General features: G+C 36.9%; 1 protein-coding gene across 1 annotated transcript in view; it reads left to right on the forward strand.

The window, feature by feature from the left end:
- Positions 1-23474, forward strand: part of TANK (TRAF family member associated NFKB activator) — a 56769-nt gene that overhangs the window by 8494 nt on the left and 24801 nt on the right. The window contains exon 2 of the mRNA XM_080927470.1: positions 10901-11048. Within this exon, the coding sequence (XP_080783596.1) occupies positions 10950-11048 (99 nt within the window). The 5' untranslated portion in view covers positions 10901-10949. The remainder of the gene's footprint in view (positions 1-10900; positions 11049-23474) is intronic.

Consider the following 23474-nt stretch of genomic DNA (forward strand, 5'->3'; position numbering starts at 1 on the left):
ACTTCATGATGAATAGGAAACCACTTGTACAGCCTGACATTTCTTATGTATTGCCTCATATTTAGAGGACTGCTTTTTACTTCCTTCATTGTTGAGATGCAAATCACACAAAGACCTTAAGTTGCCCTGGCCCATAGCTGTATATCTCTTAGAGTTTTTGAAGACATGCCATTGGGTCTTGTCTTTAATTATCTATATTGACAGTTTGAAATTTCAGTAGGATTTGGAATGATTGTGTATTGGTAAGAGGAACAACAAGGAAAAGGGGTCATTGTTGCTTGGTCAAAGGACTGATGTCATACTCAAGTTTCTCTACAAGAATGCCATCTTAATGAAAATGTTTGTTTATACTCTGAAAAGAAATGGAAGTTTCAATAAAGTAGTGTTGTTCTGGGCCATCAGCCAAAGCATCAAAATACTTATTTTTTAAGAGGAAGTCTTCTGTAGCTGGGTGGTACTGGTGCACACCTTTAATCCCAGTACTTGGGAGGCAGAGGCTGGTAGATCTCTGTGAGTCTGAGGCCAGTCTACTCTACAGAGTGAGTTCCAGGACAGCAAGGGCCACATAGAGGAAGCCTGTCTTAAAAAACCAGAGGGAGAGATACAGTGAAAGTCTACATTAGCAACTACTGCTTTTGTTTCCATCTTCAGGAACAATTCAAAAAGTATCATCAACAGATCTTGTATGGAGGTATGTTTTACATATTGCAACTATAACATGACCTATGACAGTGATTTAAAATGTGTGACATTTTCCCCTTACACAGAATTCTTGTCTAAGAAGACTTGTATACAGTTTGCTGATATTTGTTGCTTGGTGATCCTAATGTATTTTACCAGAAGTAGGTTATGTTATATCCACATCCTCCACATCCTAAACATTTGAAAATGGGCAGAGGAATGAGGTTCGTGGAAAGGTTCACATAGAGGTATCTAAACTTACAAATTCTGTTAGACGCAGTATGTTTTGTGAAAACTGTCAGTACTCAGTTTTATATCATTTAATTTTTTCAGAGATAAATAGAATAGATATAGAAGATCAAATTCGTAGTCAACTCTTCCTTCTCTACAGTAGGATGGCACAAAAGTAATGCCAAAACTTATTAGATATGAATCTTCATATTTAAGAAAAACTGGTCTGACCTTAAAGAAAGCGTGAAAAATGAGACACTTGTGGCATAGATGGAGATCCGAACGACTGCCAGGCAGCCAAGGGTCTGGGGTGGATGAGGCTTGTCAGGAATATTCAGCAGTCAGAGTGGGAGTAAGCTACACAGTGTAAAAATATTGAATCTAGATTTAAATGAACATTCATTTAAAGTCACACCCTAAACAACTTGGGAATAAGTGGAAATAGAGATTTGGAGAGCTCTGAAACCTTATTTACTTTCTCATTGGTGTTCTCACAATTACTTCTAATAAAACAAGTTGTGACTTGCAACCATTTGCCCAACAGCCTCTAATGTCCTCAGGGAAATTAACACTGAGGTATGAGGAGCTATGCCAGTGGTTAAGAGCATGCAGGTTATGGCTTTATAATTACAAGGCCTTTGCTTCTTCCTCTTTATTGATGTAATATTCTCAAGGCTAAATGCTGCTCAGCAGTTTTAAACTTGTGATTTAAAGAAAAAAAATGGACCTTTTGTGAAAAGTTCTACCCTGAGATTTCACTCTCTCTATAGTAAAGCTTTCTCCCTTTAAAGTCGTTCTTCCTTTTGCTCTGATGCAGTTACTCAGGATGCTAAGAGGGAGAATAATCTGCTGAGTCCTAAGAATTTAAGTACTAGTTTAGAAACAGAATTTTCCTTTATTAATCTTTTACAGCCTATGACATTTCTCACATTGTTCTCTTATGCTTGGAGGGTCTTTTAAAAGATTACTCAAAAATATTTTTCAAAGTTTTCATGTTAAGTACTTAAAATGATACAAACTACTTCTCTTGAAAAAATTATTAGTCATACCTTATTGTCATAAAGTTGGCAAATTAGAAAAAAGATTTTTAAAAGATGTGCATTCAAGGCTAAAGAGATGGCTCCGTGAGTAAGAGGCTTGTTGAGCAAGTTCGTGGACCTGCACTAGGGCCCCAGAACCATTTAAGAAGGCCGAGCCTGGCCGAGTGCACTTTCCTTCAGGAGGATGCTGAAATCCTGACTGTCAAGTACAGTGTTGAGGGAATAAGGTAGAGAATAATCAAGCAGGACATCCAGCATCTTCCTTCAGCCTGCACAAGGCTCCATGCACAAGCACTCACACTCACATGAAAAAGAAGTCAAGCACCTGCCACACACTTGTTTTTCCTGTTAGCTTAACTATATGTAAAGGTTAACAGACCCGCATTACTATCTATTTTATTAATAATCTCTTTTAGAAAATCATAGAATTACGTTACAATGACAAGTCTTATGCATTTTCTATTTTTCCTTCTAGATAAATAAGTGAGCCTATATTTTTTGGTTTCTATATTGGAGTGGAAAAATGTATTAAATGTTGGTGATACAAATTGATATAATAAGTTCTGATTCTTTTCTCTTTTGTATTTCCTTTTCTTTATTTTTAATTTTACATGTTATATTTTACTTCTTTTGCCTGCTATTTCCTAAAAGAAACAACAAGTAGTTATGAAAAAATTTAAGAGCTTTTTCATCAAGATGACTAAGTATTCTTTGTTAGTGACACTATGTACCTTTGATGGAGGAAGTGAATCTAAATGGATCTTGAACTTTGATTCTAGACCCTCTATACCTAAGAATTCACTTTCATCTATATTTGATCTAAAATATTCTAAAACTCATTGTATCTTTTGGAAACAGAATTTCAAAATGTTTAAAAATGTCACACTGTTAACCCAATACAGAAATATGTCTTTTAGGCTCAGGTTTGTGTGCAGGCAGCAGGTGCCTGGGGAGCACTGGGCACTGGCTGCGCAGAAGTACGTGGCTGAGTCCCCCCGACAGGCAGCTGTGGTGTTCAGATAGAGACGTTTGTCTGTCTTTTTCAGTATGACAGTGAGTTCTGTACTTTTTTTCTGTCCACATTTGAAAGAACCTATTTCCTTTTCAAAAATGTCTTTTCCTGCATTTTTTTTGGTGAGAATATTTAAATATTACGGTTCAAAGGTGTACCACAGTCAGAACATTCAATACAGGAATACAGTGAGGAAAAAAAATACATATTTAACCTTTAGTTCTAATAAATTATCAATTTATTGGTTGTTCTCATTAATTATCTTTTTTTAGCATGCTTGTTCAATTTTTAATTCAATGTATTCTCAACCACCCTCCCCATCCCCACCAAATGTTCTTTCTCTTACCTTGAGTCTTTCACTACTATTCTTTTAATATCCTGGAACCTTACTGATAGATCATCTGCGAGAGAATCATTTTATGATCTGTGTTGAGGTCCTAACACCCCTTAGCTGACTAGTTTAGAATCAGGAGTGGTCAAGTTCTCCCTTCTTATCTCTTAATGCATATCAAGTTGGTCATCAAAACGTCTGTCAATTCCACCTTTGACATGGCTCTTGCATCCACTCATCTTTTGTTTTCTCTGAGTTTACTCATCTTCATGTAGTATATGCAATAGTTTCTAACGAATATCTTCACATTATTTTCTTACCTAGCCTGTACTTGCTCACATCCAACCTTACCTTCTTCCTTTTTTAAAAAAAGTATAATTGAGATTTTGTTTTGTTTTTATAGATAACTTTTCTTTAGTCTAAAGACTCAGTACTTTACATGAGTTTTGGTGGTAATTCTAAATCAGAGTCAAGGGTATTTCCATGTTTTATGAAATCAGTTCTTTAGCCGTCTTACAATGGATGAAGAACATAATAATGTAGCTTCATGTATAGTTTGGGAGACACATAGATGCCGCTTAAGATACTCCAGAAATGTCCTCAAGGCCTGTAGCCTCTATCATGTTTCAGATGATAAACTTTATTTTTTATTTATTCTGTTTGTTTGCTTGCTTGTTTTTTTGGAGATGGGGTATTACTATATAGTCCAGGCAGGTCTGACTTACTATATAGCTCAGGCTGGCTTCAAACGTGTGATAGTCCTCCTGCCTCATCCTTTTAAGCTGGAATTGCAGATGTGTAGCATTATACCAGACCTAAATGATAAACTGCATAAGAGCTGTATTTGTTACTTTTCTTGTCAGTATAGACAAAATGTTTGACAAGAAGCAACTTAAGAGAGCAATGGCTTATTTTGAGTTATAGTTTAAGACAGATAGTTATACAGTTAGGACTGCTGACAAGAAGTGTGAGACCCCTGGAACACTATTCCAGTGAGGAAGCAGAGAGAGGACAAACAGTGGGTCAGACTATCAAACTCACCAAGGTGCTATCTGGTGAAGCTTCCGCTGCCTTCTAAAAGAGCACCAGTTGTCAAGGACCAATCCTTGAAACTTGAGCCTATGGGGAGCATTTCACTTTCAAAAGTCAACAATGACCTTGTTCCTGGCTACTCATTAGATGCAGTTGATGCAGTGAATAGGCTGTATGTACATAGCCAGTTCCTGCTGTTTGTCCTTAGGAACCAAGAACAAGAGAAACTAAGTCTTCCCTGTAAAAATATGTCTGCACCCTGCTTAAAGACCCTCACTGAACCTTTATTTGAACAGACAAAAGGTTAAGTTTTTTCAGCAACATTTAATGCTTGCTACAGTGTGCCCTTAACTGAGTATGTTGAAGTTTATGCAGTGAACGCATTCTACAGTCCCAGAAGTGCCACTTGAGGCATCGGCCTTATGAATAGGTGCCCTAGGGTTTTTGCAGCACACTCAGCACACTCATCCAAGATGACTTGACTGTACCATATCTAGAATCTCCCGCTCTCATCCTCTCTGCATTAGACTTTCATAGAGAATACTCCAGTCACCAAATATGGCCTCTTGGAGCCACTGCTGTTTCAGAATGAATGCTCACTCTTTCATCCTGGTCTTCTGAAGTCCTTCTCATCTTTTAGGACTCATTTTGTCATATCCTATATGTATATGAAGCTTTCACATTTTTAGATTGAATTTTTTTTATTTAAATTTTTATCTTGCTTAGTTCTTTAGCAGTAAATTCTTCAGTTCTAACACGAAAATGCATAAAAGTCCTCAACCACTGGATAAAATTTTGCAAATATTTTTCTAGCCAAATCCCTATCAAAATATGATCATACCTTTTATCTAACATTTATAACTAACTTCTTGGGTTAGTTAGTTTTTTTTTCTCATATGTCTGCCTCACTAAATTATAAAATTTAATGGGAGAAAAAGGTAAACCTCATGACTATATTGTCTCCTGAGGGGGAAAAACATCATATGCAATGAGTTCAGTTCTGACCATGTCTTAAATATTTTACTGAATTGGATATAGCACATCTCTTCTCTTTTTGTAAATAGTCCTAAGTATTTTTTTTCCAAACAGAACAAACATAAGAAAAGTGAGAAAGAACATCTGAGCATAGGGGTGGCTTCAAGCACATATCCTTAAATGCTTTTGAATGAGAAAGTATTTAAATAAAATATCAAAATAATACTTTTTCATCTATCAGAGGTATCGATGAGAATTAAATTCCTAAGTGGAACAAGCGAAGAATTATTATTCCTTCAATTTTTCATAAGTAATTACCACTAAAATCCTTGCAATTAAAGCCTGTAAATTGTTGTTAAGCCTGGTAAGTTACTTTGAAATGTATTTAGTATCTTAAAATGATAGGATTTGGTTTATTTGATATCTTAAAATGATAGGATGTTGGATTATTTATTAGTATTATTGAAGTATTGTTTGTCCTTTGTGTTTAAGAAGGCATTGTGGGACTAGGGCTATAGCTCAGTGCTTACCATGTATAAGTCCCTGGGTTCAACCTCTATCATTACCCTAAACAAAATACTGATATATAGGCAACTGATTTTTTTCAACAAGGTAGCTAAGGGTATTACTCATCAGGAAAATACTTTCAATAAATACTGTCAGGACACCTACATAACCTCACAATAAAGAAAATTAATCTAGATACTATCTCAAATTATATATAAGATTAACATGTGTGTGTGTGTGTGTGTGTGTGTGTGTGTGTGTAGCTAAAGGTAAACACTAAAATTATAAAGTACATCTAAGGAAACAGTTGAAATGTATGTGTTCTTGGATAAGGCCATGGTTCTTTAGTTAAGGCACCAAAAGAAATTGCAAGCAGCAAAAGAAAACTATTAGTAAATTAAAACCCATTTAGGTTAAAAATGTCATGTGCCCAAAGCACTGTTACTAAAAAGAAAGGAGCTTTTTGCATCAGTGACAGTTTCCCCTGATATCATGCCTCTCATAAGCAGTCTTTATTCTTCTCCAGAAGAGGAAACAGGAGCAGAAGCCCCAAATGTAGAGCAGAGCCTCTGTGTTTTTGACTTACATGCCTAAAAACCCCAGAATGCTATAAAAGCACCAGGGTCATAAGCCTTACACAGTGATCACTTTGTTTGTTGGCCATTCCACTGTTTTGCATTAGTGTATAAAGGAAAATAAGGTTTGTAGAAGATAGGCAAAGGATTTGAGTGGAATTATTTCCTATTTCACCAAGATAAATAGCTTTAAAAAAAAAAGCGCATGAAAGAATGTTTGTTTTCATTAAACATAAGGGAAAGGAAAACCAAACCAAAATTTGATACTACTTAACAACCAAGATAATGTCCCATACATTTTTAAAAGTATATTTTTAAGTAAAGTGTGTGTGTGTGCAAAATATAAAACCCAAGTCCATTTTTGTTGTTTAAATGCCTGTGATTTCAGAGTTGACCACTCAGTGTTAGATAACTGTGATGTAACTGTTTTCCTTTGAGGTTAATCTGAGAAGGAGAGTTGTTAAGACATTGGATATAAAAGAAAAGAGAGCAGCAGGTGACTTAGGACAAATTATTTACAAGGAGAAGAAACAACAGGATTTCTAAGTGAGGTCAAATACTCCATCCTGCAAGGAAACCCCATATGACAGGAAATCCTTGAAACTTAGAATCTCTAGTCTCTCTCGTTCCAAGAGTATACAAACAGTAGACTGAGAAACTGCCAAATTGATTTCACACTCCCACCAGCAATGAAGGAGTGTTCCTCTTGCTCCACATCCTTACAAGCATGTACTGTTCTTGAGTTTTTGATCTTAGCCATTCTGATAGGTATAAAGTGGAATCTCAGAGTCATTTTGATTTTCATTTCCTTGAATGACTAAGGACATTGAACGTTTGTTTAAGTGTTTCTTGACCATTAGAGATTTGTCTATTGAAAATTCTGTTTAGATCTCTACCCCATTTTTAATTGGGTTCTTTGGGTTGTTGGTGTCAAACATTACATGGAGCTCAGGGAGTCTTGAGGAAGAGTTATGGGAAGAATTGAGGGACCAAAGAGGACAGGGATTCCACAGGAAGACCAACAAAGCCAACTATCCTGGACCCCTGGGGGCTCCTAGAAACTGAATGTCTTAGGGTTTCACTGCTGTGAACAGACACCATGAACACGGTAATTCTTATCAGAACAACATTTAATTGGGGATGGCTTACAGGTTCAGAGGTTCAATCTATTATCATCCAGGCAGGCTTGTTGCAGGAGGAGCTGAGTTCAACATCTTGTTCCAAAGGCAAACAGAGAACATTGCTTTCCAGGCAGCTAGAATGAGGGTCTTCAAGCCCATGCTCATAATGACACACTACCTCCAACAAGGCCACACCTCCTAATAGTACCACTCCCTGAGCCAAGCATATTTAAACTGTCACACTGAACTACCAATCAAAAAGCAAGAATGGACTGGACCTAGGCCCCCTGCACATATGTAGCAGATGTGAAGCTTCTTGCAGGTCTTTAATGCAGGTCCCCCAACAACTGGAGAGGGGGCTGTCCCTGAATATGTTGCCTGCCTGTGGATCTGGGTCCTCTAACTGGGTAACCTTGTCTGGCCTTCTCTGAAAAGGGTGTGCCTAAGTTCTGCAGTAGCTTGATGTTCCAGGATTGATGATACCCAGTGGGGGGCTCCCCCTTCTTTTAGAAGAAGGGTAGGAAGGAGTAGGGAAAAGATCTATTTGAGGGTGTACTGGAGGGAGAGGGGGAGCTGGTATTGGGCTGTAAAAGGAATAAATAAAATAGTGAAGAAACAAACAGTAGACTGCTTAGAGTCACTTTCAGACTAGTCAGGCTGCAAAGAAGACTCAGACAAGCCCAGCAGCATAGAAGCAGGGACCAGTCAAGAAAGCAATCTGAAAAAGGAACCAGCTAAACCACTTGGAAGGTATACCTTCTAACCTGTTGAGCTTGCCTTTGGTTTCCAGCTTTTGTGAGCTATGGCCCATGCTGGGGTACCCTTTTGTCTATTATTTATTGATGCTGCCATTGTTTATGTCTTAGTTAGGATGCCAGTTCTAAGAGTCACAGTCCGTCAACAGACTTCCTGATTGTCTGACTCTTAGAATCTTTCTTCCCAATTTTTCAAGATGTTATTGAGACTTAAATGCAGGAGAAATGTTGTGGATATATATCCACCAGGAACCCCTGACCATATGTTAGTCTGTATTGTATCCGCTTGTGCTTTTCTGTGATGCCCTCCATTTGCTGTTAGAGAGAGGCTTTTTTTGATGTGGGTAGTACCTCCACTTACCTGTGGGTATAAAGATAACATTTAGAATGGTGTTTGGAATTACGCTTGTCTAGTGTAAGTGTAGGATCTCTTCTAAGATCAATGACTTCAACTAATCCAGGGGTGCTAGGTAAGTTTCTAGTCCTAGTCTCCTGTTAAATGGGCCATAAGTTCAAGTAGGAGGCTGTTCATTTGTTAGTATGTCATATGGTAGGATCAGTGCCATTATTGCCATTGCTGGTCATTGTTGTGGCTCACAGCTGTCATAAAACTGTTTTTGTACATGGATTACAGGAAGTGTTGATGAAGATGTATAAAAATTGAAATCTTTGTTCATTGCTAGTGGAAATTAAAATTGCACAGCCATTATGGAAGCAGCTTGACAGTCCCTGCAAAAGTAAAACAGAGAATTATCACTTGACCCAGGAATTCCCCTCCACAGGGGTCTAGAGAGATGGCTCAGTAGCTAAGAGACTATGCTTACAGAGAACCTGAGTTCTATTCCCAGTATCCATATACTGGCTTATGAAATGTTTGTACTTCCAGTTCCAAGGAATTCATGCCCTTTTCTGGGCACTGGGTATGCATATGGTATAGAGATATACATGTAGGCAAAACACCTGTACATATAAATTTAATTAATTAATTAATTAATTTAAATGTTAATATATACATAAATGTCCATAGTACTCATAGTAGCTTAAAAGTAGAGGACTCTAACCACCCACAGCTGAGGAACAGATAAACCAAATGCTATCCACTCAGTGAGCATGCAACTTGGAATATATTCTGCCACATAAAAGAACAAATCATTGGTATGAGCCTCGACATCGATGGACTTAGAAACAATAGCCTGTGTGAAAGAAGGCACACACTAAGGCCTTGGGTCGTGTGTTTCCATTTCTTTATTCGTCTAATGATGACTATGGGTTTAACTAGGGTCCTGGACCACTGACCTACGTCCCCGGCCTTCATCAGCTCGTTTGTATGTATTAAATGTTACAAAGAGACAAATTCATTTAAACTGACCAGTTAGATGAGGTGAGGAGTTCAGTGCTTCTGTCAGGGAAAATAAATATTCACAAAATTGTGCCAGTTCTGCCACATAGAAATGTATTTATAATGCCACCTTTATATGTGAAAATGTTAGATTTTATGTATTTATTTTATATTTAAATATGATGACTTAAATATTTAATGACCAGAATTCACATAGTGAAAAAGAACAGAGTCCCAAAAGTTGTCATCTGACCTCTACATATGTATTGTGACAAGTGTATGAAAACATGGATACAGACACACATAAAATAAGTGTTTTAAAATTTTAATTGAGATTTATAAAATTTCCCCAAAAGAAACAATTTGCTACCCTTGAAAACCAATAGAAAATTGTGTCTCTTCTGTGGCTTTTAGAAAATTCTAAAAAAAAAAAAAAAAAAAAATTATTTAACTGCTCAGGAAGAGTCAGAATCATTAAGGAGCTCTCTGCACAGTGCCAAGGAATGTATTAGAGATGTTAGGCAAACTGAGATGATAACCAAATTATCTCCTCTGAGAAAATCATCTGTAGTTCAGAAGCAGCAGGGAAGTTAGGGGACTAATAGGTAGTGGAGTGGAGACTGAAGGGATGAGAGTTTTCTTTCTTTCTTTTTATTTAATGTACAGTCCAACAGCAGCTTTTCCTAGATTTTGTTCTAAAATAAGAGCATTTTCACACTTTTTAATTGCTCTGTGATAACAACAGTGTGAATTCCATCCACAAACATTTATTATCTATTTAGTTTTGCTCTAATTTAGTGTAGCAAGAATTCACCTTCTAAGTAGGCATAACTGTCCATTTAGTAAAGAGAAGTCCCTTCTCACATTACTAATCACGTTGTACATTTCTATACTAAAATGTTAATAATTAAATGATCTTTATATTTCTCCATTAGTAGATGTCATTTACAGGTTCCTACCTATTTCCAAAACAGCATTTTATGAACTGGACAATGGTTTAGAAACCGGAATATTAGATTAGCAAAGAATATTTTACTTAACATTGTAAGTTTCATATTTCATGTCATGATTTCAGGTGGACATTTTTATATTTTTATAAACCTTCATATCACCTGGTGCTGTGTTTATAGGGCTCTTTTCAGGAAGCAATTTAAAAACCGTGTGTAACTTTAATAACTGTCTAAGAAAACTGTATGTAACTTTAATAACTACCCAAGAAAACTTATGTAACTTTAATAACTGTCTAAGAAAACCACCGTATGTAACTGTAGTAACCGTCCACGCTGTCCGATATTTTCCAGAGCTGGCATTTGTACCGCCCTTTATAGTGATGCTACAGGACAAAGAGGAATGGATAAAAACATTGGTGAGCAACTCAATAGAGCATACGAAGCCTTCCGACAGGCATGCATGGATAGAGATTCAGCCGTGAGAGAGCTACAGCAAAAGGTATGTGGTTTGGGGTTCGAAAATTGATAATTATTCTGGTAAATTGAGGCTGAGAACTGAGAATAGTAGATGGTCAGAAACTAGTTGGAAAACTGTGAGTATTAAACAGAAGAGCATAGTAATGAATGAACATTGATATTTTTGTTACCTTTTAAAAAACATTTTGCGTCATATCGGAAAGGTTTATTTCCTGGGTTCATTTTAAGTAATTATGTTTAAATTGATAGAACATTGTTTCTCCCTATGTAGCTTTTAAACATCACTGTTTACTTTTATATAAGAAAGAAATTACTATAAAGGTCATTATGAATGAGAAATTTAAAACTGCTCTTCAGTTTTGCATTGTTTTTTTGGTTTTGTGGGAGGGGGGTGTTGTTTTTTTTTTATTTTTATTTGGGTAACAGGAAGATTCAAGTCTTAATGTATCCTGGAATTAAATTTGTTATTATCATCTTCCATTCTTTATGATGGCTAAAATAGAATGGAACATGGTAAGTTATTACAGTGATGTGCCAGAAGTTCATAACCAGAACATTCATGGCAAAAAGAGTCCAGAGAAATCTGTGTTTAAGTCTCCCTGTGTACTTTGCCTCCAGCTTCACAGTTTTTTTCACATATGTGGGAAGCATAAGGAATTGCACTAAAGATTCACAGTTATTTGGGTTTTGTTGTGACTTTTAAATTCAGAGCTGGCCTCATAGATACTATGTCAGCCAAAAGTCTAAACTCAGGAAAAGTAGATCCACTTTAAGTTTTATTTTACTGTCTAAATAAGTTGCAGTTATAATCTTACCGCATAGGAATGGTTTTAAAGGCCACTTTCCCAAGTAATATCAGTGGACCAATTTGGCAAGTAGACTTTTATGAAAATAACAGCCAAAATCTACTAGGAAGAATAGTAACTTACTTCTCCACTGATAGTTGCAGAGAGGGGATCTTACATGTTTTCTTTGGTTATAATTTTTCTTGAGGAGTTAGAGTCATAGCTCGCTGTTTAAAGTGTTTGCCATGAAAGCATGAGCACCAGATGTGATTCCCCAGAACCCGTGTAAGTGTTGGGTGGGCACACTGATCTTCCTGTAATTCCAACATATGAAAGGCAGAGGTGGGGAATCTTCAGAACAAGCCACATGATCATACTAACCACACTGAAACCGCTAAGGCTCAAATGAGAGACCCTGCCTCAATGAATAAGGAGAGTGACTGAAGAAACTCTTAGCATCAACCTCAGGCAGCCTCTACAGGCATACACTTGCACATATGTCCACAAACATGAACATACGTGCACACATACAGATATGAAGAAAAATGTTATTCCATGATATTAGAAGTTAAAATATTATGCTAGCCATGAAAGACTTTGTTCTTTCAATAAACACAATTTCTTCCTTTGTAGATGATACAGCTATTATTATGTATATACCCCCATGAATTCTACAGAAGCTGCTTTATTCTTTGTGAATCTTCTCTTGGTTTGCAAAAGAATATTTTGTTTGTTGAGTAAACAAAAGACTAAGTCTTTTTATTTTAGGTAGCTAGTAGGAAGGGGAGCCTGATATGGCAGGGACTTTAAGGGTTATTTAAATGAGAAAAAATAAAAACATCACCCAGGTTTTGTTCTTCCTACTTTACAGTTCCGTTCATCGAAAGACTTGACAGTTCCCTTTGTGTTCTAGGGTAGATTGGAACTAGGAAAGAAGAGTGTTTAGATGTTTTTATATTAAGACAGAAACGAGAATTTCTCCTTCCTTCCAGTTTAATCTCTTTTCTGCCACAGAAGAAGTCTTTGCTCACCTCTCAAAGAAGAAGATGGGAATTCAAGAATGGATAAAGAAAACTCTGCTCTTTTATTTTAAACACACGCTAGCCTGATGAATGTCTTTGATACATATACTGGGCATCTGTGTTAGATGTGAGGACAGTCAGTGAGTGAGGCACTGTTAATATTTCTCAAGTCATTAAAGCTGCTCACTAGAATCTGGTGAGGAAGCAGAGCACTTCCTGCAGTGATGGTCACGCTAGGGGTTTGGAGAAGCTATGTGAATATGAAAGAATGGCCAGAATATCAGATAGCAACAGTTTCAAAGAGACAATAATCTAATTGTCTTGCATTTCATATAAGTGGTTGGTCCAGTACTGACAGTGATAGGCTAGAATAGTACTTTTGTCTTTTTGTTCTCCTATCTCCTACCTCATTGTTCAGTCCTTATAAATTCATGCAATATCACACAGACTCATTTGAGATATTTGTATCCTTGGAAAACAATATAATTGTCCTTATTTTAAAGTGATGCCTCATCTGCTAATATTAAATTTTATTAGCCATTACATCATCTGTAGTATAATAAAACAACCATTCTGACACTGGGTTTCATATTTTGACCTAGCTTATTATCTTTTTAAACTTAACTTTCCCTGTAACATTTTCTGGGAAATATTTATGTGCTGCAGATAGCAGAGCTCGGTCCATAAAACAAGCTGTCAAGTCTACAGTGTGTTTTCAGCGAATGGCCAGGGCACCCGAAGAGATTAGAGAAGCTTGAAGGGATGCAGAGTGTCCCTAATGCTGAGATTCTATTAGAGGCAAATGTGCACAAAGACACTATACAGCCACTGGACCATGTCTGGTCAGAAACAGGTCACCATGGAGAACAACGGCAAGGAAGTATAACTAGAAAGACATGGGAACAGAACAAACCTTATGTCTGAAGAAACAGCACGTTCCCAGGTCCGTGAGGTGGAAACGTCTGCTCTGCAGATCATTTCCCTCTGACCTGCTGTGCCAAGGGTCAGCTTGCTCCTAGGTTCCTCACACAAGGCTGTTGCCAACATGTATGCTTTAGCATTTTGGAAATTTTCATTTGTGGCCAATTATTCTATAAATTACCAAGTCCAACTCACTAATTCTAAGAAGAATCAGTAATAAAACAAACATTTGAATTTTGTAAATGTATAAAACATAAATATTGGGCTATAGAAAATGTCCTACAGTGGACCTCTACTCCTTGTCCTAGGAGTCTTTTCATTATTTAATCAGAAAATATTAACCTCTTTGTTGAAAAGATATATGTAAAATAAAATTTATCTTTTTTTTCTTTTTCTTTCTTTCTTTCTTTTTTTTTTCTTTTGCTCAGTTGATTAAAGAAAAATTCACAGGCTTGCATAGAAAGAAAACAATCTTCTTAATTCAAGAATTGCCCAGATGCTGTTCCATAAGTTGTTGTATTTTATATACTGATAGGAAAGGTGACTGGTGTATGATATTTAAAGCCATCCAATTTGTTAAGGAGTGAGTAGCCAGTGAAGCTAAAGGAAGGACCACAAATAGATTAAATTTGGTTTTGATCTTTTTTTTAAATCATAGATTCTCTGCGGTGCTTTCTGATAATTAGAATACAACAATAATCATTTGTAACGGCTGGTACTAACTCATCTGAAGCAAAGAAGCACTTTATTGTGGGTACTACTTTGTACTGAGTATCTCTGTGTGCTGCAGATGTAGCTTAGGTGGTAGAATAGTTTACTGTCATACACAAGGCCCTGGGTTCAGTCTCTAGCACTTCATAAGTAGGGGATGGTTGTACCTGCCCATGATCCCAGCACTCAGGAGGTAGAGGCCAGAAGATGAGTTTCAGGTTATCCTTGGCTACATGGTGTGTTTGAGGCAACCTGGGCTAAAAACCTTGTTTCAAAATATAAATGTAAAAAGTATTTTCATGTGGGCTAGAGAGATAGCTCAGCAGTTAAGAACATTTATTGCTCTTCAGGTGACCTAGGTTTAATTCCCAGAACCCACATAGCAATTTACAACTTTCTATGGCTCTAATTTCAGGGGATCTGACATCCTTCCTGATCTCCTTAGGTTCCAGACACACATGTGGTAAACATACATATGTGCAGGCAAAACACTCATACACATAAAATAAAAATTAAAATGCAGCTTAAAGTATTTTTATTAAATGTTAAGTGTGTCTGTGTTTAATAGCATTAAAAGATGTATAACCAAGAAGAAAATGCTTTCACTGAAGGTGTTAATAACTTCATTATTTATATCTATGTCTTTTCCTTCTATTCCTTAGTATATTCTCTGTGTGGAATAGATAAAACATTTCATTCTATTTTTTTCTGTTGAAGCTACTGCTATTAAAATAAAGCAATTGCTCGTGGTTTCTGCTTTAAGTCTTATTTCTTCTATAGACATTGTCAGTTCTGAGCCATAAAATAATTTCCTGTTCCTTATAATTAAAAATACCTACACATTTTCTCTCATATTTTATTCCTCAGAAATGCTTTGTTAAAACCTTTAGACATCTCTAAATGTCTTGCTAAGGCCAGTGTCCGTTTTGAAGTAGCTTCTATTTAATGCCTGCTCCATGAGGAGTGAACACTATTCGTCCTCACTTTTAAACATGAATTTTGCAAGCATTCTCCCAAATTCATGTATGTAATGAATCTTCCTACCTGCAAAGACTTGGTGCATTCTATTGACAGCTTTAAAATATTTTTAATATCCAACATAATGTTTTTATTGATTATTTGGGATTTTTACATGATTTATCCTCTCCCTTTCACTTCCCAGTCCTCCCAGGTCTACCTTCCAACCTCTGACCCCTCCCCCACGAAAAAAAGGAAAGAAAGAAAAATACCTAGTCTATTTTGGTTGCCCATATATTCACTGGAGCATAATCAGACGCCCAGTGGCCAGCCCCTTAAAAATTTAACACTGAGTTCTTCCCCACCTCCACCAGAAACCATCAACTGTGAAGAGCTACACTTCTGTATCCTTATCACAATTTTTAAGAGTTCTCTAAAATAGCTTCCTCCCTAGACTGTTTCTTTTGGGTGGGGGATCAGACGGGGTGAAGAGGCAGTCACAGAAGCCTTGTATGCCTCTCATTCTCAACTGTGAGTCAGCAGCAGCACAGATCATGACTTCACATGGCTTCTGGTGACAGCATGGACCACAGACATCCACGTGGCCTCCAGTGGCAATACAGACCATGGACATCAACATGGCCTTTGGCCACAGCACAGACCACAGACACCATCATGTCCCTTGATGGCAGGCACCATGGGCATCAATCAACATGGCTTCAGGTGACAGCAGAGATAAAGAGCATCCATGTGGCCTTTGGTGGTGACATGGACCACAGTCATCAACAGAGCTGTCCATATTCAGTAATGTCATGTTCTTTGTCTGAGGCCATGTTCCAGTATTGTTTCCATACCCTTCATTGCCTGGTCAGTTTTTTGCCATTCTCCCCTGCGTGAGAGGTTCGGCTCCTTCCAATTTCATATATCCACTTTCTAAAAGCATCTTTCCATAGAATCTGCCATTTTTCCATTGTTCAGTAGGTACTGCAGGCTCTGAAGACTCCTCCTCTGGTACTGAGTCTCCCCCCAGAGCCTGCATGGGTATGGTATCAGAAGCTCCTTGGAGCTGCTCAGCAATCTCTCAGAGGGTGCCAGGGGCCACCACCATCTTCAACCACAGCCGTGCCTCAGATTTCAGCTTTATCGGCAATGACACACTCCCAGGTCACTGGGAGTGTTCCACACACTCAAGGAGCTAGTAGATAGGGTAGAAAATGGGTGGACCCACTCAAAGTACTGGATCTTGGCTGAATTGGCCAGCTCTGTTGGTAATTCATAGTGCAGGTGCAGCCCATGCTCAGAGCTTTGCAGAACCCAGCTTTAAAAATCTTAAGTACAAAGTCTTGCTCAAGTATCTCAGTCAGATATAGTTGAGACTCAAGGTGTAGTTCATTCGGTAGCACATTTTTACCAGTTGTTGAGCCTTAAAAAAAAAAAAATCAAACAAGGTATGTGCTGAAAAAACATAATGAAGAAGAGGAGCTGGAGAGGTAGGTAGTAGTTAAGTAGCTAAGAGCATTTTGTGCTCTTCCTGAGGGTCAGAGTTAGCTTCCCAGAACTCACATGACAGCTCACAGCCTTCTGTTTCTCCAGTTGCAGATAATCTGATGTCCTCTTCTCCCAGGCTAAAGTGACACTTTGGTCATTTTACCAGTTAGGGGTCTAAGTGAAATTTTTACCCTGACTATTCCACAAAACATTGCCATTGGAGAGCAGTCTACAGTGACCCAAACTCCATTACCCTAGTGGAGACTTCAGTGGTACAGATCCCACAATTCTAAGTAGTATATGCAAACTTCTTTGTCACTTGTTATTTAAGAGATCTAACGTTCGCAAAAAGGTTACTATATATCAGCATTTTATATTTGCCATTTTTGATCACCCAGTAAAGATTATTTTTACTTGTGTATTTATTTTGAGACAGGGTTTCACTATGTAGCCCTGGCTGTCCTGGAACTCACTATGTAGAACTCAGAGATCTGTCTGCCTCTGCCTTCCCAGTGCTAGAATCAAAAGTCTGCACCACCAAGCTTTTTTGTTTACTTTTTCTTATAGAAGTCAGGATTGTAAAGGGGGTAGGAGGTAACCAAAATTGGGTTATAAAATGTTTTGGTCTGGGTTTTCTAGAGTAACAAAATCTAGAATAAATACACAGGATGGCTTACAAGCCATAGTCCAGCTAATACAACAGTGACCACCTATGAACAGAAGATCCAAAAATCTAGTAAGTTGTTCAGTCCATGAAGCAAGATGCCTCACCTGGTCTTCAGTATGCACTAGTGTAAACAGAATAAGTGGGTTCTAATGCCAGTGAGCAAGCAAGCAAAGAGCAGAAGCATTGTCCTTCTGTGTCTTTACATAGGCTTCCAGCAGAAGGTGTGGTCCAGATTTACAGATGGCTCTTCCTACCTCAAAAGATCTGTTTAAATGTGTCTTCCCACCTCGGATATCCAGATCAGAAGTGGATCTTCCCACTTCAAGTTAAGCAAAAATCACTCTCAAATAGACCCTTCCATTTCTGGGATTAGTTGATTCCAGTGTAGTCAAGTCGTCACTCAAGAATAGTCATCACAAGTCCACTTCTTGTCAACCTGACACAATCATATCTTCTTATGTTGTGATTAATTTCCAAATGAAAACAATAACCAGATCATAATTATGCATAAACACACAATCTCAAACATTATATATTTAACCAGATCATAATTTTTCTTATGTGAAATATATTTATTGGTTGTTTTTTTAATTAAATTTATTTTAAAAAACAGATAAATATACAGATTTTAAAGGATTTTTTGCATAAAACCATATAAATATATTTTCTTGTCAGTACTCGATTTTTTAAAAAAGATTTGATAGTATGCATTGAAAAATTACTAGTTACAATGAGCATAAAGTACATGTAAAACAAAATGTAACATAGAAATAGGCAAAGTTTTCTTGGTTTGTAAAGATTAAACATAATGATTTTTAAATACCAAGGATTGCCACAAGGCTGCATACTAGATTATAATTAATGCAATGATTATATAATGATATAACTAGCTTTCAAACAACCAGCCACAAATTTCTTGTTGTAAAAGTAGATTTTATTCTTCTATAGTAATTGTCTCCAAGGCTTATTGTCTCTGTCTCTAACCTAGGCCTAGAAGCTTCTACCCTCCATATAATCCATATGTATCCAGAATGTTTTCAGCCTCTGAGACTTGCTGCTGAATAAGCTCGCCCTTTCCTAGTTCTTTCTGATCTCTGGCTGGCTGATCCAACTCAGCTGTTCTGGCTCAGACTCCACTCCAAGCTGACAAATTCAATCTGGCGTCTCTTGGCTTCTCCTGAATTGCTCTGCTTGGCCTCATACTTTAACAATTTGTTCTGATCTTTTGGTTCCTTTTCATTCTTCGGCTCCTTCTGTCTATCCGTGTCTGGCTTGTTCTCTTTTCAGCCCATATCTGTAAAACTCTCCCACTAAAACTTCCTCTCTTCCTTTTCTCTCTACACTGCTATCTCTTATGTTGCTTCCCTTTTCTCTTCTTGTGAGAGTTTAGTATATCCTATTCTGTCAGATCTTTCTCTGGTTCATCACTTTGTCTGACACTCAATTAGACATCACTTTCAAACATGACTGCTTCCTTCTGCAAACTACCTTTATCTTCATTATTTGGGCTGAGCCATACCACAACTAGAAAATGCTTTTTCAGTTAATAACACAATCTTGGAGTTCACAGTGTAATCAAATATCCTACAACATTTTATAAATTAGACTAGGTGGCCATGTTTCTCAAGGGACATACTTTGAATATCTCAAACTTAAATGTGATAACAACTGGTATTCTCTTAATTGATGATACGTAAGAAAGAAATTGAGTAAAAAAATTGTAAATATCTGTACAAATGAATTTTTTCAAAAAGCACTCGTATCCACTATATTCCTCATTTCTACAACTAGTCATTTGGCCTCAGCCCTTGACAAGCACCTCAGCAGCTATTGGCTCTTTTCCTGAAGGAATGACCCATACCTTTACTGCTGAAGGGACTGTGTAGTTTCCCATTGATTTTAATCACAGGACATGGTAGCACCAAGAGACACCCTAAAGGATCTCCTGTACTCCAGACACAATCTTCCTTACCTCCATTGTGGAGAAGCAATCTAATTTCCCCACATTGTAGTTGGATCAAGCCCCTGGCCTACACTGTTTCTCCTCTCTTAGCCTGTTTGCTTAAGAGCATTAGAAGCCCAAAGTGGCACAGAGGAAGTCTGAGCTTCAGTTGAATGGAATGCTTGTTATGACTCCTAGCAGGAGTGCTCCTTCCCCCTCCCCCCCCACCCCACCCCTGCATTGCCATTTGCTATGTTGAAAAATGGATGACAGTACTAGCTAACTAGATAATCAAGTTAATAATCTGACTTTTCCAGCTCAGTGCATCCTAGTTCAGTCTTACTATCTGGTCGGTGGTAGGTGGGGAACTTATTAAAATAATATACAAAGAGTGGTTGAAGAAAGCTACATGTAAGCCAGATATATGTATGATCTTGTACATTTTAAAAAAGAAAGTAAAATTGATAACTCAGTTTACCAAAGTTATATGATTGATTTCAAAAATAGATTGTGTATAAATTATTAGTTTTTGTCTAAACTGTTTATTGGTGTGAATAATATTTACTTTCGTTCATGAACTGTGGAGCTTCCTGTTGAGAGTATTTTATGCATACAGAGCCTTCAATAAAGGTCTACAGTTTTTAAATTGAGAGTATGTTTTATCCACCAACACTTATTAAATCCCCTAGTTAAAAAGATCACTGGGAGAAAGCCGTTGTACTTTTTTAGAATGTTGGGTTTAATTCTTGGAGATGAGAATAAATAATATTTGACCAGTGGAGAATATTATAGATGATTTAAGGACATTTGAAGTTTTGTCCCAAAATAGGAAGTAAACATCTTAGAAAATATAAAAAATTAGAGCATTCAATGTCTGCAACAAGAAAAAATTCAATTAACAGAACTCTTTTTTAATATTTATGAAATTTGTAAAAACTTGAACAGCTGTATGTCCAAAATTTGGAAATATGATATCTTTGCTTTGAAGAGAATGGACTGAAAATTTGCTCTAATAAAAGACCACTTCTTTTTAATTTATTTTTATATCGTGTATATGAATGTTCTGCCTACATATGTGCCTATGCATCAAGTGCATGCCTGATGCCTACAGAGACCAGAAGAGGACTTTGGATCCCCTGGAATTAGTAATACAGATGGTTGTGAACTTCCCTGTGCATGCTGGGAACCTAACCCAGGTCCTCAGTAAGAGCAGCATTTCTCTTAACTGTGGATCCAGCTCTCCAGCTTCAGAATAAATCTTAGGATGAGACTTTTGCTTTATTTGTGATAGTCTGTAGTTTATCTTGATGACCCTTTTTGATAAGTTGATGGTATATATTTATATATTTGGCCTCCATCATGCTGTTTTGCCGATGAATACTAAGAAAGAGTACACAACTCTTACAACACAAGTACCTATATACCTGTTTACTTCTTAGGTTCTGATAGACCACTTGTTTTGCTAGTCTTTGGAATTAGAAGGAGTGTCAAGTACACAGAAGCCAGAGTCATCTTGGCCAGATGGTGTTTGATACAGATGGATGGTTAGTTGTCATGCAGATCTCCTAGTTGGTAACTTGTTGCTGCCATCTGACTCAAAGAATCATTCACACACACACTGGCTGTCAAAAGCATCTTCTCTTCTGTCTGTTTTAGCTGTCATGTCTGTGCTCTGTACAGAAGTGTTGACAAGACATTACAGTTGTACATTTTCAATGTGGTTGTTAGTGAGTTTTCTGTTTGTGGGGTCTTTGATAGTACTGGAATGCACTTGCTTTGTAATTGTAGTCGTTTTTAAAATAATGTGACTGTGCATCAATTTTCTGATTTTTTAAAAGATATTTTATGCTATTTATTTGGTTTATCTGCAGTGAACATAGTCTTTGGATTTAAAAAGAAAGTAAATGTGTTTTGCTTAGTTTCAAGCATCAAAAGCAAGGTCATTTATCCCTCCATCTCTTCAGGTCAGTTTCTTAGATATTTCATTGACAGTTTAGTTAGCTTGTTATCTGACTAATACACACTGAGCCTATCAGTACTCTGTGACACCAGATTACAGTAGCAAATAGTCCCTGCCGGTCAGACATGTAGACAGATCAGAAGTCCAGGAGAACGTGGACCATAGCTGCACTGTTCGCTCAGCTATATGTTCAGCATATTCGTTTTTTTATGTGAAAAGATTTTCGCCTTGGCTTTATAATACATTATTACCTGATTTAACAAACATCCCAAGACTTTTGTGAAATGGCCCCTGATACATTAACTTTCCCAGCTATTTAATACATCTCAGCATTATTTATTATAATAAGATATAAACAGATGTGCTGAATGTGTTTTTAGGCAGGAGAGAAGAAGATGAAAATTAATTGGCAGAAGTGTTCTGAGTTGCTTCCAAATGAACATACATGGTGTTTTGGTTTCTTCGCTGATGTTGGGGAGTGTGCATAATAGATGAAAAATGGCTTGAGAGTTGAATAACTTAGACATTTATTCTTAGCCTATCTCTAACTTGCTAGGGTTTAAAAAAAAAAAAAAAACCTGGTTACTTGCTCCAGGATATAGTGAAAAAATGGGTAATTATTAAAATTACTTATTTATGTCATAAAAATTGTGAGTTTTTTTAAGCAAAAAATGTTGTAAATGCATAAAGTACATAGTGCAGACCATGATGTATTGCTGATTCTCTCCCCCCCCCACCTCCCCAGACCATAGGTACCCCAGATCCTTTGAAGGTTTGCATTCTTCTTGTCAGTTTACCCACTCATTCCAGCAGCTTGGGTGCCAATGTCTATAGAATACAAGAAACATGGTTCTGTATTAGACTTGTTTGGTATCTAGGGTTCAGTATCTAGGGCTTGAATTATCTAAGGCTGAGACTCATTCTTGATTCTTTCTTCTGCTTATAATAATCAACATATATTTAACATCATGTGTGAAGTTCTATGGGGAATGTCAAGTTATGTAAGACTGCTCCCAGGCAACACACAAAGCCATGCCCATCAGGTGACCTACCCGCTTTCTCAGTGACAAATGTCCTACATATAAAAATGCATCTTTTATTTGAGTAAATACAGTGTTTTTTTTTTAATTTCCTGCATTTGTATTTGAGATGTAAGGAAAAAATATTTTATTTATAAGGAACTTTAAGCTTACTTGGGACCTGAAAATACTACAAATTAATTAATTGTGAACTTTTGATTTAGTCAATTAAAAAGTTCAAACATCTAGCTATATCAAATGTTGCTATAATTATTACAACCCTTTTTATAGTTTGAGCAATGTACATTTGCTCATTTGTAGAAAGTGTCAAAAACTTTCAGACTATGTGTGCTTTCCTAGTGCAGCTCTTAAGGATGTGCTCATTAGGTAATTGTGATGTGACACGTTGAGATTTTTCTTGATGATTGTTACATCTGTATGTCTGTATTCCTAGTACATGTGTCATTTTCATTGTTTAGTTTTCACAGCCATTATGATAAAATAGCAAGATCAGTGGAATAAAAGTATGAGTGAATTGTGCATCTTAAAGTCTATAAATAGTGTTTTTATATAATAAAAATTAACCCTGGTGTTCTCGTATCTGGCCACAAAAGTTTTAGAATTTATATTTGTTTTTTTGGCTTTCATAATATTTACTTCTAGGCATTTATTCCATGATTTTGTACTCCAAAAAATTAATTTTATTTGAAACAAGTTTTTAAGACTGGTTTGTATTTTTAAAGCATAACTTTGATATATCACATACTTTATCATTCATGCATTTTTTTATTTACAAGTATTATATTCCAAATTATAATTTTGTCTTTACTGAGGGAAAGCATGGTGTCAAACTCTTGACTGGGATCTATAACAGGTAATGTCTAAAGCTGTGCATTGCTCTCACTGTCTTAGTCGCTGGTTCTGTGGTGGAGCCAGTAACTCGTGAATAGGTTTTGCAGTGACCTGGGTAGGATGG

This window comes from Micromys minutus (assembly GCF_963924665.1).
Source record: "Micromys minutus genome assembly, chromosome: 13".
NCBI classification, from domain to species: Eukaryota; Metazoa; Chordata; class Mammalia; order Rodentia; family Muridae; genus Micromys; species Micromys minutus.